This window comes from Hemibagrus wyckioides, linkage group LG14, assembly GCF_019097595.1.
Source record: "Hemibagrus wyckioides isolate EC202008001 linkage group LG14, SWU_Hwy_1.0, whole genome shotgun sequence".
In the NCBI taxonomy this organism is placed as follows: domain Eukaryota; kingdom Metazoa; phylum Chordata; class Actinopteri; order Siluriformes; family Bagridae; genus Hemibagrus; species Hemibagrus wyckioides.
In genome coordinates, this window is record NC_080723.1 from 19530435 (window position 1) to 19547510 (window position 17076).

The window sequence follows — 17076 nt, forward strand, 5'->3', positions numbered from 1 at the left end:
AAAACGATCTCTCGGATTTGTTTGTCTGATTCCAGGGTATGCGCATTTAATTTAATAAGAAATAAAAAAATAAAAAAAATGAAAGACTGCGTAAATGTTGCGCATCTGCCACGCGCACGAAGGCGTCCTTTGAATGAATGGCGGCGCCGTTTGTGTGGATTATGCGTCAACGTTTCCGTCCTGAATTATGGAAATACTCGCGATCCACGCGATTATAAGTAGATAAACCAGCTTTCTGTATTTGTGAGAGCGTTTTATTTTTAAAGACGTGGCGATAGAATCGCGTGCCATTACTGCTCGCACGGCGCTAAACAGCTAGCCTAGCTACATGCGTTTAGGCCTGGCGTTAACCCTGGCACACGTTTTAGGAAGCGAGCTTGTGGTAGATGTTGGTGTCTTAGAGTCCATGTGCATGCTCTGATATTTTCCATTTCGTCACTTGATCTGCTTGGAAATGATGCAGTGAGGTTCTGCAAGCATGTTAAATGACCTGAGCACTCTCTGATGATGAGGATGATGATGATGAAGATGATGATGAAGATGGTGTGTACCTGCTAATTGAGAAATTCATCTCTGAAGGCTTTACTCTGAGGTCCACCTTCCTCTGAGCTGAAGTTTTTCCTTTACCTCCCAGAACAGCAGCAAACATGACCGGCATCCAGTCCAGAGATGGTAAATGGAGCTCCCACTTATTAGATTGTAGACATCACATTGTGTTTACCCCCCCCCCCCCTTGATTGTTTTGTTTGTGTGTGTGTGTGTGTGTGTGTGTGTGTTTATAGAGTCAGTTGGAGCGAGTTCTGATGATGAACCCTTGAGTAAAATGTTGAAACCTGGCAAGAAGTGTTCCGAAGATGCACGTAAGGCCAGAGCAGTCCCACACAGTTCTACACATGATCACAGTTCCGGAAGATGTAGTGCCATAGTGTGATGATCACTTCTAATCACTTCGTTCCTGTGTTTTCAGCTTCAGATGTCATGGAAGACGCTTCACGGGAGAAAACCCTCGATGAGCCAACTTCTGCTGCGGATGGTAAAATAAAGCAGCGGACTAATTCTGTAGATGTGCCCGAACAAAATCTGTGCATCGAATCGTGTGCGTATGTTTAAACTAATACGAGGGAGACAAATTGTAGCAGGTAGATACACACACACTTTCCAGGTCCAGCATCACAGGTTCAATCCTGAGCTTGATGAGTTTTCCATGTCTTGTGGGATTCCTCAGGGATCTCCAGTTTCCTCGCGTCTACCAAAAAAACGGATGGATCGGATGCTCTAAGTTGGCCCAAATAATTGTAAATAACATGTATAGTGACTTGTTTAGTTGCTGTGTGTTAACAACAGTTGTGACAACAGTGTCTGAGTGGGTCAGATGTTTAGATGGGCCTGTCTGAGTGGGACAGATGATTAGCTAGGCGTGTCTGAGAGGGTCAGATTGATAGATGAGTGTGTCTGAGTGGAACAGATTGATAGATGAGTGTGTCTGAGTGGAACAGATTGATAGATGAGTGTGTCTGAGTGGAACAGATTGATAGATGAGTGTGTCTGAGTGGAACAGATGGATAGATGGGTGTGTCTGAGTGGGACAGATGATTAGCTAGGCGTGTCTGAGAGGGTCAGATTGATAAATGGGTGTGTCTGAGTGGAACAGATGGATAGATGGGTGTGTCTGAGTGGAACAGATGGATAGATGGGTGTGTCTGAGTGGAACAGATGGATAGATGGGTGTGTCTGAGTGGAACAGATGGATAGATGGGTGTGTCTGAGTGGGTCAGATGGATAGATGGGTGTGTCTGAGTGGGTCAGATGGATAGATGGGTGTGTCTGAGTGGGTCAGCTTGATAGATGGGTGTGTCTGAGTGGGTCAGCTTGATAGATGGGCCTGTCTGAGTGGGTCAGCTTGATAGATGGGCCTGTCTGAGTGGAACAGATGGATAGATGGGTGTGTCTGAGTGGGTCAGATGGATAGATGGGCCTGTCTGAGTGGGACAGATGATTAGCTAGGCGTGTCTGAGAGGGTCAGATTGATAGATGAGTGTGTCTGAGTGGAACAGATTGATAGATGAGTGTGTCTGAGTGGAACAGATTGATAGATGAGTGTGTCTGAGTGGAACAGATGGATAGATGGGTGTGTCTGAGTGGGACAGATGATTAGCTAGGCGTGTCTGAGAGGGTCAGATTGATAAATGGGTGTGTCTGAGTGGAACAGATGGATAGATGGGTGTGTCTGAGTGGAACAGATGGATAGATGGGTGTGTCTGAGTGGAACAGATGGATAGATGGGTGTGTCTGAGTGGAACAGATGGATAGATGGGTGTGTCTGAGTGGGTCAGATGGATAGATGGGTGTGTCTGAGTGGGTCAGCTTGATAGATGGGTGTGTCTGAGTGGGTCAGCTTGATAGATGGGTGTGTCTGAGTGGGTCAGCTTGATAGATGGGCCTGTCTGAGTGGGTCAGCTTGATAGATGGGCCTGTCTGAGTGGAACAGATGGATAGATGGGTGTGTCTGAGTGGGTCAGATGGATAGATGGGTGTGTCTGAGTGGGTCAGCTTGATAGATGGGTGTGTCTGAGTGGGTCAGCTTGATAGATGGGCCTGTCTGAGTGGGTCAGCTTGATAGATGGGCCTGTCTGAGTGGAACAGATGGATAGATGGGTGTGTCTGAGTGGGTCAGCTTGATAGATGGGCCTGTCTGAGTGGGTCAGATTGATAGATGGGTGTGTCTGAGTGGAACAGATGGATAGATGGGTGTGTCTGAGTGGGTCAGCTTGATGGATGGGCGTGTCTGAGTGGGTCAGATGGATAGATAGGGTTATCTGAGTGGAAAAGTTGGAAAGATGGGTGTGTCTGAGTGGAAAAGATGGATAGATGGGTGTGTCTGAGTGGGTCAGATTGATAGATGGGCCTGTCTGAGTGGGTCAGATTGATAGATAGGTGTGTCTGAGTGGAACAGATTGATAGATGGGTGTGTCTGAGTGGGTCAGATGGATAGATGGGTGTGTCTGAGTGGAAAAGACGGAAAGAAGAGTGTGTCTGAGTGGAACAGATTAATAGATGGGTGTGTCTGAGTGGAACAGATTAATAGATGGGTGTGTCTGAGTGGAAAAGATGGATAGATGGGTGTGTCTGAGTGGAAAAGATGGATAGATGGGTGTGTCTGAGTGGAAAAGATGGATAGATGGGTGTGTCTGAGTGGAAAAGACGGAAAGAAGAGTGTGTCTGAGTGGAACAGATTAATAGATGGGTGTGTGAGTGGAACAGATTAATAGATGGGTGTGTCTGAGTGGAAAAGATGGATAGATGGGTGTGTCTGAGTGGAAAAGATGGATAGATGGGTGTGTCTGAGTGGAAAAGATGGATAGATGGGTGTGTCTGAGTGGAAAAGATGGATAGATGGGTGTGTCTGAGTGGAACAGATTAATAGATGGGTGTGTCTGAATGGAAAAGATGGATAGATGGGTGTGCCTGAGTGGGACAGATGGATAGATGGGTGTGCCTGAGTGGGACAGATGGATAGATGGGTGTGTCTGAGTGGAAAAGACGGAAAGAAGAGTGTGTCTGAGTGGAACAGATTAATAGATGGGTGTGTCTGAATGGAAAAGATGGATAGATGGGTGTGTCTGAGTGGAAAAGATGGATAGATGGGTGTGCCTGAGTGGGATAGATGGGTGTGTCTGAGTGGAAAAGATGGATAGATGGGTGTGTCTGAGTGGAAAAGATGGATAGATGGGTGTCTGAGTGGGACAAATGGATAGATAGGTGTGTCTGAGTGGAAAAGATGGATAGATGGGTGTGTCTGAGTGGGATAGATGGGTGTGTCTGAGTGGAAAAGATGGATAGATGGGTGTGTCTGAGTGGGACAGATGGATAGATGGGTATGTCTGAGTGGGACAGATGGATAGATGGGTGTGTATGAGTGGGACAGATGGATAGATGGGTGTGTCTGAGTGGGACAGATGGATAGATGGGTATGTCTGAGTGGGACAGATGGATAGATGGGTGTGTCTGAGTGGGACAGATGGATAGATGGGTGTGTCTGAGTGGGACAGATGGATAGATGGGTATGTCTGAGTGGGACAGATGGATAGATGGGTGTGTCTGAGTGGAAAAGATGGATAGATGGGTGTGTCTGAGTGGGACAGATGGATAGATGGGTGTGTCTGAGTGGGACAGATGGGTAGATGGGTATGTCTGAGTGGGACAGATGGATAGATGGGTGTGTCTGAGTGGGACAGATGGATAGATGGGTGTGTCTGAGTGGGACAGATGGATAGATGGGTGTGTCTGAGTGGGACAGATGGATAGATGGGTGTGTCTGAGTGGGACAGATGGATAGATGGGTGTGTCTGAGTGGGACAGATGGGTGTGTCTGAGTGGAAAAGATGGATAGATGGGTGTGTCTGAGTGAAACAGATTAATAGATGGGTATGTCTGGGTGGGACAAATGGATAGATAGGGTTATCTGAGTGGAAAAGATGGATAGATGGGTGTGTCTGAGTGGAAAAGATGGATAGATAGGGTGTGTCTGAGTGGGACAGATGGGTGTGTCTGAGTGGAAAAGATGGATAGATGGGTGTGTCTGAGTGGAAAAGATGGATAGATAGGGTGTGTCTGAGTGGGACAAATGGATAGATAGGTGTGTCTGAGTGGAAAAGATGGATAGATGGGTGTGTCTGAGTGGGATAGATCGGTGTGTCTGAGTGGGACAGATGGATAGATGGGTATGTCTGAGTGGGACAGATGGATAGATGGGTATGTCTGAGTGGGACAGATGGATAGATGGGTGTGTCTGAGTGGGACAGATGGGTGTGTCTGAGTGGAAAAGATGGATAGATGGGTATGTCTGAGTGAAACAGATTAATAGATGGGTATGTCTGAGTGAAACAGATTAATAGATGGGTGTGTCTGGGTGGGACAAATGGATAGATAGGGTTATCTGAGTGGAAAAGATGGATAGATGGGTGTGTCTGAGTGGAAAAGATGGATAGATAGGGTGTGTCTGAGTGGGACAGATGGATAGATAGGGTGTGTCTGAGTGGTATATATACATAGACGGGTGTATCTAAATGGGTTAGATAGTTAGATGGGTCTGTCTGAGATAAAAAGATGGATAGATTGGTGGCTTAAAGTGTGCTTTAATTTTTATATTTGGGATTGGAGATGTGAGACAAATGTTTAATCACTCAGCCTCTAATTGTTTTTTATTTTCTTCTTCTTTCTTTTTCCCAGACTGTCCTGGACACAGCTCTGATGACGAGCCTCTGAGCAAACTAACTGAATCTAAGGGGTCCAAACAATTAAGTAAACAGAAAGAGACTGGTGAGTGTCAGATCAGCTCAGTGTCATAACATGTCAACAGATGGGCGTGTCTTGGAGTGGGGTAGAGAGGTGTGTCTTTGAGGGTCCTAGTGGGACAGATGTGTATATATATGGGCGTGTCTGAGTGGGATGGATGGGTGTAAACAGACAGAGATCTGACACCCTAATAAAAAATGAAGCTTCCAAAGTAAATAAAAGATGCAGCTGAAGTGTTCCACCTGTATAGTGCTTTAAAAAGTAAATAATAAACTATGTTTCCTGAGATGTATCAGAAGGGCAGGTATAAATGACGCATCTGAACACCCCTTCAATGGGCTGTACCATTTCTGCCCTGGTGGCACTGCTTCAGTGTCAGGGCTTAAGAGAAAAAAATGAAATATATATATATATATATAATCTCGAACACTGTTTAAACAATTCTAGTGTGTCTGATAATCAAACATTTAATGTCATGTTGGTTTGATCATTAGCGATGCATTGTGTCTGATCTGCAGGGGAACCGTCGGATTCTGAAGAAGATCAGCCGCTGACGACGATCATCAAGAAGAAGAAGAAGCAGAAGGCAGATACAGAAGAGCCTGAAGGTGTGGGGTCATGCATTACTTTAGGTGAAATGTGCTGCTCTCTGTTCCATCAACCACCAGTTCACTCACACTCTCACTCACTGACTCACTCACACACTCACTCACTGACTCACTCACACACTCACTCACTGACTCACTCACTGACTCACTTACTGACTCACTCACTCACTCACACACACATTCACTTATTCACTTAACCATTCACACATTCACTTTATTACCTACTGACTCACTCATTCACTTATTCACTTACCCACCCACCCACTCACTCACTCGCTCACACATTCACTTATTCACTTACTGACTCACCCACTCACTCGCGCATTCACTTATTCACTCACTCACTCACTCATTCACTTATTTACTTACTCACTCACTCACTCATTCACTTATTCACTCACTCACTCACTCACTCACTGACCCACTTATTCACTCACTGACCCACTTATTCACTCGCTCACTGACCCACTTATTCACTCACTCACTCACTCATTCACTTATTTACTTACTCACTCACTCACTCATTCACTTATTCACTCACTCACTCACTCACTCACTGACCCACTTATTCACTCACTGACCCACTTATTCACTCGCTCACTGACCCACTTATTCACTCACTCACTCACTCACTCACTGACCCACTTATTCACTCACTGACCCACTTATTCACTCGCTCACTCCACTTCCCTCTTTCTAATTAGTCCCTCATAAAATCTCTCCACACTCACTTCTTCAGTTCCTCCTCACTCACTCATTCCTTCAAATAAATTACCCACCTCTCTTTCACTCCCTCATAATTATCCAGCTTTAGTGCCTCCACAAAGCACAGTTAATCCAACAACTTTAAAAACATGCGTCATCTGTCTAATTTATTTTAAACCTGCATGCTCTGTTATAGCAATGCTTTGCATCACCATCGCTCCTTAACAGAATTGCTCCTGTATTTATAGACGCCAAGAAGACCAGAAGCCCAAAAAAGCGTAAAGCCGTCACAAAGGCCCCGAAGCTCAGAGAGTCTTCGCCGTCGCCATCGCCGTCACCGGTGAAAGTCACTCCGAGACGAGGACGAAAAGGTAGCGGTGGTGATATCTACACCTTCACAGCAGGCAGGTTTTAGTGTAGTTTAGTTCGATTAGAATCGATTCACGTTTGTTAGCAATATGCACAGGTCTGGAACTAAGAGCTAGTGAAAGTTAGCTGACTCTATGTTGTGTATAGATCCCGAAAGATTCCACATCGGATGCTAAAGATTTGGATTTTATGGTTGGCATTTATGTCAGTGAATAAAGTGGTATTAATTATCAATAAGGAAAATCATATGTATGTTCTGGACTTCAGCAATCAGCCCTCTTCCACATACATGAGCTCACAGATGCACATGATTGGCTAATGCTGCTGTGATTGACAGGAGAGACATGTTATTGTTATATATGGTCATTTTATAAAGTACACAAACAAAAGGTTGTGAGTTCGAGTCCCAGGTCCACCAAGCTGCCACTCTCTGAGCAAGGCACTTAACCCTTAATTGCTCAGTTGTATAAAAAAAGTGAGCTAAACTGTAAGTCGCTCTGGATAAGGGCGTCTGCCGAATGCCAGAAATGTAAATGAACTCATCTGTTGATATTATCCTCTTTCGTCTCCAACGATAGACGCAGCGCTCGCTACACACTCAAGTGCTGCTGTGTTTTTCTCATAGGTAAGGACGACTCGAAGAAGAAAGCCTCGGCGCAATCGCCAGCCGTGAACACGACGGCTAAAAGGAGAGGACGTGGGAAAAAAGGAGGAAAAGGTATTTTATTTTTTTTTTATTTTTTATTATTTTATTTATTCAAGTCTATTTCTAGACATTCTGTTGTTATTTAACTATTTATCTGTTTCTAGTTGTATTATTATTATTTATTTATGCAGCATTCTGAGATATATACAGTATATAAGTGTTGTAGGTCTTGGTGTGATGTGTCTTAATGTGGGATTGAAGTGAATGATTTCTGTTGTGTTTGTACTCAGGTCTGTGTAGCGACAGCTCAGATGACGAGGCCCTGAGTGAGGTGGTGAGGAAGAAGAGCGAGCCGGCGATGAAGCATGCAGTGGTGCTGTTGGAGAGGATGTCTGAACGAGACGTCATGGACGCGGTGGCACGGGGACGCACACGCAGCCGAGAGCAGAAAGGTACAGCCAGAACAGGTGACTACAAACTGGGAGGTGTGTGTGTGTGGATATATCTGTGTTTTTGTGGATGAGAGAGTGTGTGTGTTTGTGGATGAGTGTGTGTGGATGTCTGTGTGTGTGTAGGGGTGTGTTTGTATATGATTGTGTGTGTGTTTGTGGATGGGTGTGAGTTTGCACATGCTTGTGCGTACAGATTTGTGAGTGTGTGGATGTGTGTGAGTGGATGGGTGTGTTTGTGTGAGTTTGCACTTCTCTCTCTCTCTCGCCCCATCTCCCCCCCATCTCTCTCTCTCTCTCTCTCTCTCTCTCTCTCTCTCACCCCATCTCTCTCTCTCTCTCTCACCCCCATCTCTCTCTCTCTCTCTCTCTCCCTTTGTCTCTCTCTCTGTCTCTCTCTCTCTCTTTTCCTCTCTCTGTCTCTCTCTTTTTCTTTCTCTCTCTCTCTCTTCCCCCCCATCTCTCTTACTCTTACCCCCCCCACTCTTCATGTAGAGAGTCCAGTGGATAGCTCAGATGAGGAGCCTCTGAGTCACAAGATGAAGAGGCTGAAAGACCAGAGCAAGCCTGCGAGAGGCCGAAAACCAGCAGCAGGTACCAGTTCACAAACCAGTGCTCGACCCCGCCCCCTCTTCCACAATCAATAAGTGCTAGTTAAATAAGTGCAAGTATTTCATAAGGACGTAGGTCTTCACCTATCCTTTGAAGACGGTCAGTGACTCAACTGTTCGGACATCTAGGTGTGAAGTTCATTCGAGTCTGGATGTAGTATGCATTCCTCTTACCCTGAGAGATGGTGGGACCAGTCAAGCAGTGCTAGAATATCTGAGAGAGTGAGATTTTGGGTCCATTTTTGGCTTTGTAAGCAAGCATCAACTTTTCCGTGGCTGGGTTAGCTCCTTGCCAGGGAATCGAACCCGGGCCGTGGCCATGAGAGCACGGGATCCTGTCACTGGACCACCAGGAGTCTATAGGTGGAGCAACTAGAATTCTGAATTTATATATATATATATATATATATATATATAATAAATATATATATATAATATACATACAGAGAGAGAGAGAGAGAGAGAAGTAAACATCAGTGTGATATAAGGAAAATTCACTCATTAATGAACACAGATCTTTGTGTATTCAGAAACAGACCAAGTTGTTGGTTCTGTATTACATTCTCTTTTTTTTTTAGATATAAAGTAAAAGCTGCTATTGATTGAGTTTATTCTGGCGCATGCCTTCTCTACACAGATGCCAGTTCAGACGACGAGCCTTTGGTGAGGAAAGTGAAAACGGCGAAGGTGAAGGATAAGTTTAGAAAGAGAGCCAACGGAGAAGAGGACACGGTCAAACAAGGTGAGTCCTCCGTTACAGTCCAGCAGGGACAGTGCAGCTCCCAGTGTTCGGGATAGGACTCGCATTAACGAACAAAATGTCACACAGCAGCAATAAGTTCAGGATCTGTGTGTGTGTGTGTGTGTGTGTCTGTGTGTGTTGTCTTTTAATTTCTTGAGGAAAATTCAGAGAGAAAGAAAATAACCTTCTGTAGTGATTGACAATTTTTAATTAATTATAATTAAAGTTATAGATCAACTATAGTTATAGTTATATATATATATATATATAGTTATAGTTATAAGTTATAGATCAATTATAGTTATAGATCAACTTTGGTGGCAAATATTTTCTACAGACTCTCTGACCTTTAATATAGAACATGAATGAGAAAATCTAAATCAAAGAGTCCGAAGGTGTCGCTTATTGTCCAGAAGTCCAAAGGTGTTCCTTATTGTCCAGAGGTCCAAAGGTGTTCCTTATTGTCCAGAGGTCCAAAGGTGTTCCTTATTGTCCAGAGGTCCAAAGGTGTTCCTTATTGTCCAGAGGTCCAAAGGTGTTCCTTATTGTCCAGAGGTCCAAAGGTGTTCCTTATTGTCCAGAGGTCCAAAGGTGTTCCTTATTGTCCAGAGGTCCAAAGGTGTCTCTGGTGCTTGACTCCTCCCCTGCTGTCTCCGCCTTCTCTCTGTCCAAAACTCATGCTTGACTCCTCCTCTGCTGTGTTCCCACCTCCTCTCTGTCCAAAGCTCATGCTTGACTCCTCCTCTGCTGTGTTCCCACCTCTTCTCTGTCCAAAGCTCATGCTTGACTCCTCCTCTGCTGTGTTCCCGCCTCCTCTCTGTCCAAAGCTCATGCTTGACTCCTCCTCTGCTGTGTTCCCGCCTCCTCTCTGTCCAAAACTCATGCTTGACTCCTCCTCTGCTGTGTTCCCACCTCCTCTCTGTCCAAAACTCATGCTTGACTCCTCCTCTGCTGTGTTCCCGCCTCCTCTCTATCCAAAACTCATGCTTGACTCCTCCTCTGCTGTGTTCCCGCCTCCTCTCTATCCAAAACTCATGCTTGACTCCTCCTCTGCTGTGTTCCCACCTCCTCTCTGTCCAAAACTCATGCTTGACTCCTCCTCTGCTGTGTTCCCACCTCCTCTCTGTCCAAAGCTCATGCTTGACTCCTCCTCTGCTGTGTTCCCACCTCCTCTCTGTCCAAAACTCATGCTTGACTCCTCCTCTGCTGTGTTCCCACCTCCTCTCTGTCCAAAACTCATGCTTGACTCCTCCTCTGCTGTGTTCCCGCCTCCTCTCTGTCCAAAGCTCATGCTTGACTCCTCCTCTGCTGTGTTCCCACCTCCTCTCTGTCCAAAACTCATGCTTGACTCCTCCTCTGCTGTGTTCCCACCTCCTCTCTGTCCAAAGCTCATGCTTGACTCCTCCTCTGCTGTGTTCCCACCTCCTCTCTGTCTAGAGCTCATGCTTGACTCCTCCTCTGCTGTGTTCCCACCTCCTCTCTGTCTAGAGCTCATGCTTGACTCCTCCTCTGCTGTGTTCCCGCCTCCTCTCTGTCCAAATCTCATGCTTGACTCCTCCCCTGCTGTGTTCCCGCCTCATCTCTGTCCAGAATTGATACTTGACTCCTCCCCTGCTGTGTTCCCACCTCCTCTCTGTCCAGAATTGATACTTGACTCCTCCCCTGCTGTGTTCCCACCTCCTCTCTGTCCAGAATTGATACTTGACTCCTCCCCTGCTGTGTTCCCACCTCCTCTCTGTCCAGAATTGATACTTGACTCCTCCTCTGCTGTGTTCCCACCTCCTCTCTGTCCAGAGCTCATGCTATATAATATAATTTAACCAGAAAAATTAAATAGAGCAAAATACTATTAAAAGGGAAGACGAGGGAACATCTGTAAATGCAGAACTCTGGGATTTAATACTGCAGTGTCAAATGTCCAAGGAAGAAAGTCATATGACTTATTCCCGATCTGCTCGTACTGAACATCCTGTAAACCCACTCACTTCTGTCTGTCTTTAAAATCCCATGTCACCTGAAGAGGTCAGTTTCATATCCTGGTTCTTGTCATGGGAGTTTTTCCTTTTCCTCTAATGTCTCTGTTCTTGCTCGTTAGGGATCTAAATCTCCATCCTGATGTCTGTAAAGCTTGTCTCTGTCTCTCTTCATGCAGATAAAGAGCTGAGCGAGGAGGACGAGCGTCCAGACTGAGATCCCGGCAGCGTCCACACACAACACCACACATCTCACACACACACGCACACACACGAGTGAGCGTCTCGTATCTCTACACACTTTCACAGTATGACTCACGGAGAGCTCAGCAACGTCTCTCTATATGTTTTCTCTTCCCAGAAACGAGCAGAGGACTCGCTTCTTTCACCGTTCTGTGATCAGTGCTTCATTCCCTTTATTTATTTCTAGTAACAGCATTTTTTTTATTTATTTTATTTTTTTTTTTTTCCTAAAAAAAATGTGAATCGCTTTCACACCACGAAGCATCAAAAAGCTTGAAACCGTTTCATTGACCTTGTTTTAGCCTTTTATATTTTGTACGGTCTTAACCAGGCTTCTGCCTTTTACATTGTGTATACTCTGATGTTTTGATTTGTAATATGACAATAAGTCACTAAATGTATCTGATATAAATTCCCGGGGAAAGGAATATGATATGAAATCTGTTTGTTTTTGATGAATAATATCGATGTGTTTAAGTACGAAGCGCAGTAGAGTGAGAGAGAAGTGTGGAGAACCGTGTTACAGATAGATATATATATATATATATATATATATATATATATGCTTTTTTGTCTTTTAGTTTCTTGTGATGAATGTGATTTTTTTGCCAGATCCGATATTTGGAATTCCCAACCAATGGTTAGATTCCCACTGTCGGTACAATCAACAAGGCTTTAAAAAAATTATTAAATCTGTGACTTTATAATAAAAAGTGTAGGAACTCAAGTTTAGTTCTTGTTGTTATTTACCCATCAGCTTAATGTAAATGCCACACACACACACACACACACACACGCATATTTGTGACACAAATGTCGGTTTCTTTACAACATCAAGTCATTTTTATCCACACAGGCTGTTTGTCCAGTCTCTGGTCATTTCGAGACTGGATTACTGCATCTCTCTACTGGTCAGAAGGTTGTGAGATTGAATCCCAGCTCCACTAAAAGCTGCCAGTGCTGGGCCCCTGAGCAAGGCCCTTAACCCTCAATTGTATAAAATGAGATAAAAATGGAAGTGCCACATGCTGTAAATGTAAACTTGTCCTTCAAAGATAAGTGAAGAGCTACGTCTTTCTGAAATACTTAAACTTATTTATTTGAATTTGTTTGTGTGCTGCTCATCCCAACAGAGTCATTGTATCCGTAATCTGTCATCTAGTGAACCAGTCTCGATGTATTCAGGGATAGAGACGGCAAAGTACTTCAGTAAGAGCGTCTGCCAAATGCCGTGAATGTACGCCGCTCGGGCATAACATTATGACCACCTGCCTATTATTGTGTCGATCCCCCTTTTGCTGCCCTGACCCATCGAGGCATGGACTCCCTGAAGGTCTGCTGTGGGATCTGGTACCCAAGATGTTAGCAGCAGATCCTTTAAAGTCCTGTAACTTAAAGGATACTTTTGATAGAAAAACCACTTTATAATGTCAGCCTAAATCCAAGGAGTATTTGAAAGGAAAACAATTGCCAGGAAATCCTCCACTTATAAAGCGCTTGAAAAGAATAAACAGAAACACCTTTATAAAACCAGAGATCAAGAAGGTCAAAAATTCAAGTTCTAATTTTTCCTCATCAGCTGTGCATAATAATTCATCTATCCCCCATGTGCAAAGGAGAGAGAGAAAGAGAGAGAGATTTTGATCAACTGACAGATCTGAACACACAGAGCTGTGTTTGTTTGGCTGTGTGTGTGTGTGTGTGTTTCTAAAATAAACTCGCTGAAAAAAAAAGATTTGTGATTTATCTTGAAGCCTGCATTCAGTTTTCTCTCTTCTGAAGCCTCTGAACTTTTCACACTTAAATATCATTTCTTCTTCTTCTTCTTCATCATCATCATCATCATATTACCTTGTCCCACTGGCCTCAGAGCTCCAGACTCCCCAGTTCGATCCTGAGCTCGGGTTATAGTCTGTTTAGAGTTTTCCACATCCTCAAAAGTTCTCCCTCAGGTTCTCTGCTTTCCTTTGACCTTCCAAAAAATCCAAAAAAAAAATATATATATATATTTACAGCGCCCCCCACAATTATTGGCACCCCTGGTTAAGATGTGTTCTTCAGTTATTGCAGAAGCATAATCTCACATTGAAAATTTTAACTCAAGTGAATTTAAAAAAAAATACAAAAAAATCCATGACTAAAAAATAATTAATAATTATTAAAATAATTGTTTTTTTTTTGTTTTTTGTTTTTTTATAAAATCACCTGTTCCACAAATTATTGGCACCCCTAACAGTTCCTATCAAATAATTGCAATTCAAGCATTTTTGTCATTTTTACTGTGGTTTTTAAAGTTGATCAGATTATCCAGAAACCTTTAATGAACAATTCATGACTTCCTGTTTCCCTGGGGTATAAATATGATGTGACACAGAGGCCTATTTCTCTTATCCACTCTTCAACATGGGAAAGACAAGAGAACACCCCATTAATGTAAGGCAGGTGTGTGTCGACCTTCACAAGTCAGGCAATGGCTACAAGAAAATAGCCACTCACCTAAACTTGCCCATATCTACGGTCAGAGGAATCAAACAAGGCTGGACGAGGACCTGAGTTTGAGGATGGTAAGAGAAATATAAAATAATCTCCAAAGCTCACTGTTAGAGAACTGCATCAGAGAATGGTGTCTTGGGGTCACAAAGTCTCCATAACAACCATCAGACACTATCTCCATGCCAACAAGCTGTCTGGGAGGAATGCAAGGAAAAAGCCTTTTCTCACCTATAATCACAAACGTAAACATCTGGAGTTTACTAAGCAGTACTGGGAATTCAACTGGGACTGGTCAGATGAGGCTAAGATAGAGCTTTTTGGCAAGTGGGTCTGGCGTAAAACAAAATATGAGTATACATATGAGGAAAAGCACCTCATGCCCTCTGTGAAGTATGGTGGAAGATCTGTGATGCTGTGGGCTTGTTTGTTTCTCTTCCAAAGGCCCTTGTTAGAGTGCATGGCATCATGAACTCTTTGATATACCAGGACCTGATGGCCTCTGTCAGAAAGCTGAAGGTGGGTCGTCATTGGGGCTTTCAGCAGGATAATGACCAGAAACCTACACAAAAATGGTTCAGCAGACACAAGATCAAGCTCCCCCCATGGCTATCTCAGTCCCCATTGAAAACCTGTGGGGTGAGCTGAAGAGGAGAGTGCATAAGAGAGGACCCAGGACTCTAGAAAGATTGTAGAAAGAGGAATGGTCAAAGATCCCTCTCTCTGTATTCTTGTAATCTTGTGAAATGTTATAGGAGGAGATGAAGTGCTGTCTTGTTGGCTACAGGGGGTTATACAAAATGTTAACATCAGGGGTGCCAATAATTGTGGAGGGCACTGTATCTATATATATATATACACACAGCAGCAGAATGTAACCTGTAATATGATGAAAGCAGAAGCCTCCATACTTTCTGCTTCATAGCTTTCAACAGCTTTAGAGTGAAACCTGAGAGATGCATCATCTCATAATGTCTCACTGATGGTCTGTTAACAGTGATGAAGCTATTACACACACACACATGGATAGATAAGTAGAAAGTTCCTTTCCAAAGAAGACTGAAGATAATCAGCGCAAATGGAGATCTGTTTCGTTTGTGTAATCACCTGAAAGAATGATGACTGAGACGCTGCATGAAACTACATTCTGGACTAAAAAGAAATCAGCCCCAGACTCACACCTTCACACCTTCATAAGCCTTCTGTGTGTTTATCTTATGACTGTTAGTTACACGTAGTTTAGAAAAAAAAATTTTTTAAAGATATTTCTTAACAGCACATAATCTGACGTGAATGATATAAACATTAAATCATATATAAATATGTCTTAGATTTGATGTGGACTAGACAGACGGATTAAAACTATAATCTAGCCATGCTAACACATTTATACCATACACTCATGTCCAAAACAGAACTAATATCCATCCTGTGTTGTTTCCTTTCCACTGATGGACAAGGTGAAAAAAGTGACTTGTCGAATATAATTACAGTCAGTAACTGGAGACCTGCAGTATGTCTATGTACACTATGTTGCCAAATGTTTTGGGACACCCCTCCAAATCATTGAGTTCAGGTGTTGTTTTTCAGAGGTTGGGCTCGGCCCCTTAACTCCAGTGAAAGGAACTCTTAATGCTTCAGCTTCATACCAAGACATTTTGGACAATTTCATGCTCTTTGTGGGAACAGTTTGGGGATGACCCCTTCCTGTTCCAACTTGACTGCACACCAGTGCACAAAGCAAGGTCCATAAAGACATGGATGAGTGAGTTTGGTGTGGAGGAAGTTCTGATCTCACCCTGATAGAACACCTTTGGGATGAATTAGAGCGGAGACTGAGAGCCAGGTCTTCTCGTCCAACATCAGTGCCTGACCTCACAAATGTGCTTCTAGTGGAACGGTCAAAAATTCCCATAAACCTTGTGGAAAGCCTTCCCAGAAGAGTTGAAGCTGTTATAGCTGCAAAGGGCGGGCCAACTCCATATTACATTCATGTGCATGTAAAGGCAGACGTCCCAGTTTTGACCTGGCACGCAGTCTCCGCTCTAATTCATCCTGAAGGTGACCTCAAATATCAGGTTGAGGTCAGGACAGTCAAGTTCCTCCACACCGAACAGGAAGGGGTCATCCTCAAACTGTTCCCATAAAGTTGGGCGCATGAAATTGTCCAAAATGTCTCGGTATGAAGCTGAAGCATTAAGAGTTCCTTTCACACCACCACCTGAATCCAAATGATTTGAAGGGGTGTCCCAAAACTTTTGGCGTATGAATGGAATCGATGTGGCCGCGCATTTCTTGCGCAGAGGTGATCACCAGAAACGCAAACGTTAGTTAAAACCGCTTGTGTGTCCTGCGTCGCAATCCGTAGCACAGAGAGCAGCAAACTTTATGCGCAGGCACAGCGCTGGAGGAAGTTATTAATTTCTAGTTTTGTTTCGATTTTGTTTAACTCTAAGCAAAAGGGTTAAAACCGGTGCTCTGCTGTCCGTGTGAGGCTTGACCTCTTCTAGGCTTTTGAAGGGTTTATATGTCCAGTCGTTGTTTCACTTGTTCAGCATCTGATACAGAGGAGCAGAGGGATGGAGGAGCTGCTGGGGTGAAGAAGAATAACAATAACAACAATAATAACAACAATAAAGCTGATTTCATGTGCGGTAAGTTTTTACAGAGATCACACAAGGAGCCTGACTGAATAGTCTAATAATCTAATCTATTACAGACAGCGGTAATGAAGGATTTATTTATTTATTTATTTATTTATTTATTGCCCACATGGCTAACACACAGCTAGCTTGTCTTCAGTTCCGGCCATAATTTTAAATGAAGAGTATTATTATTTATCATTCTATATTTATTTATTTATTTATTTATTTATTTATTTTAACTTTATACATCTAAATGAAAAAAATCCCAGCATCGTTGTGACTTAAGAATAAAACAAACAA

The 17076-nt window shown here is 43.6% G+C and overlaps 2 protein-coding genes across 6 annotated transcripts in view; both read left to right on the plus strand.

Moving 5' to 3' along the window:
- Positions 1–120: 120 nt before the first annotated feature.
- Positions 121–12368, plus strand: LOC131364502 (recombination repair protein 1-like). Of its 5 annotated transcripts, none has more exons than XM_058407672.1 (11): positions 121–672; positions 783–860; positions 968–1033; positions 5230–5319; positions 5814–5927; positions 6857–7012; positions 7603–7695; positions 7914–8090; positions 8568–8666; positions 9321–9425; positions 11578–12368. In XM_058407672.1, exons 1-11 carry the CDS (start codon positions 648–650, stop codon positions 11613–11615), a joined length of 1041 nt encoding a protein of 346 aa, XP_058263655.1. In that variant the 5' UTR covers positions 121–647; the 3' UTR covers positions 11616–12368. The 5 variants fall into 5 exon arrangements, with proteins under 5 accessions (XP_058263655.1, XP_058263656.1, XP_058263658.1 ...); XM_058407673.1 differs by having other exon boundaries at positions 7914–8075; XM_058407675.1 differs by having other exon boundaries at positions 6857–6979.
- A 4129-nt stretch (positions 12369–16497) lies between these two features.
- Positions 16498–17076, plus strand: part of LOC131364501 (probable C-mannosyltransferase DPY19L4) — a 21466-nt gene continuing 20887 nt past the window's right edge. The window contains exon 1 of the mRNA XM_058407671.1: positions 16498–16785. The gene's annotated coding sequence lies outside the window, so the exon portion shown is untranslated. The remainder of the gene's footprint in view (positions 16786–17076) is intronic.

Bases quoted from the DNA above. Each gene is read 5' to 3' on its own strand.
- LOC131364502 (XM_058407672.1), top strand. From the start codon at position 648: ATGACCGGCATCCAGTCCAGAGATG. The intron at 673-782 runs GTAAATGGAGCT...GTGTGTTTATAG, and splicing joins CGGCATCCAGTCCAGAGATG to AGTCAGTTGGAGCGAGTTCT. The intron at 8,667-9,320 runs GTACCAGTTCAC...TTCTCTACACAG, and splicing joins AGGCCGAAAACCAGCAGCAG to ATGCCAGTTCAGACGACGAG.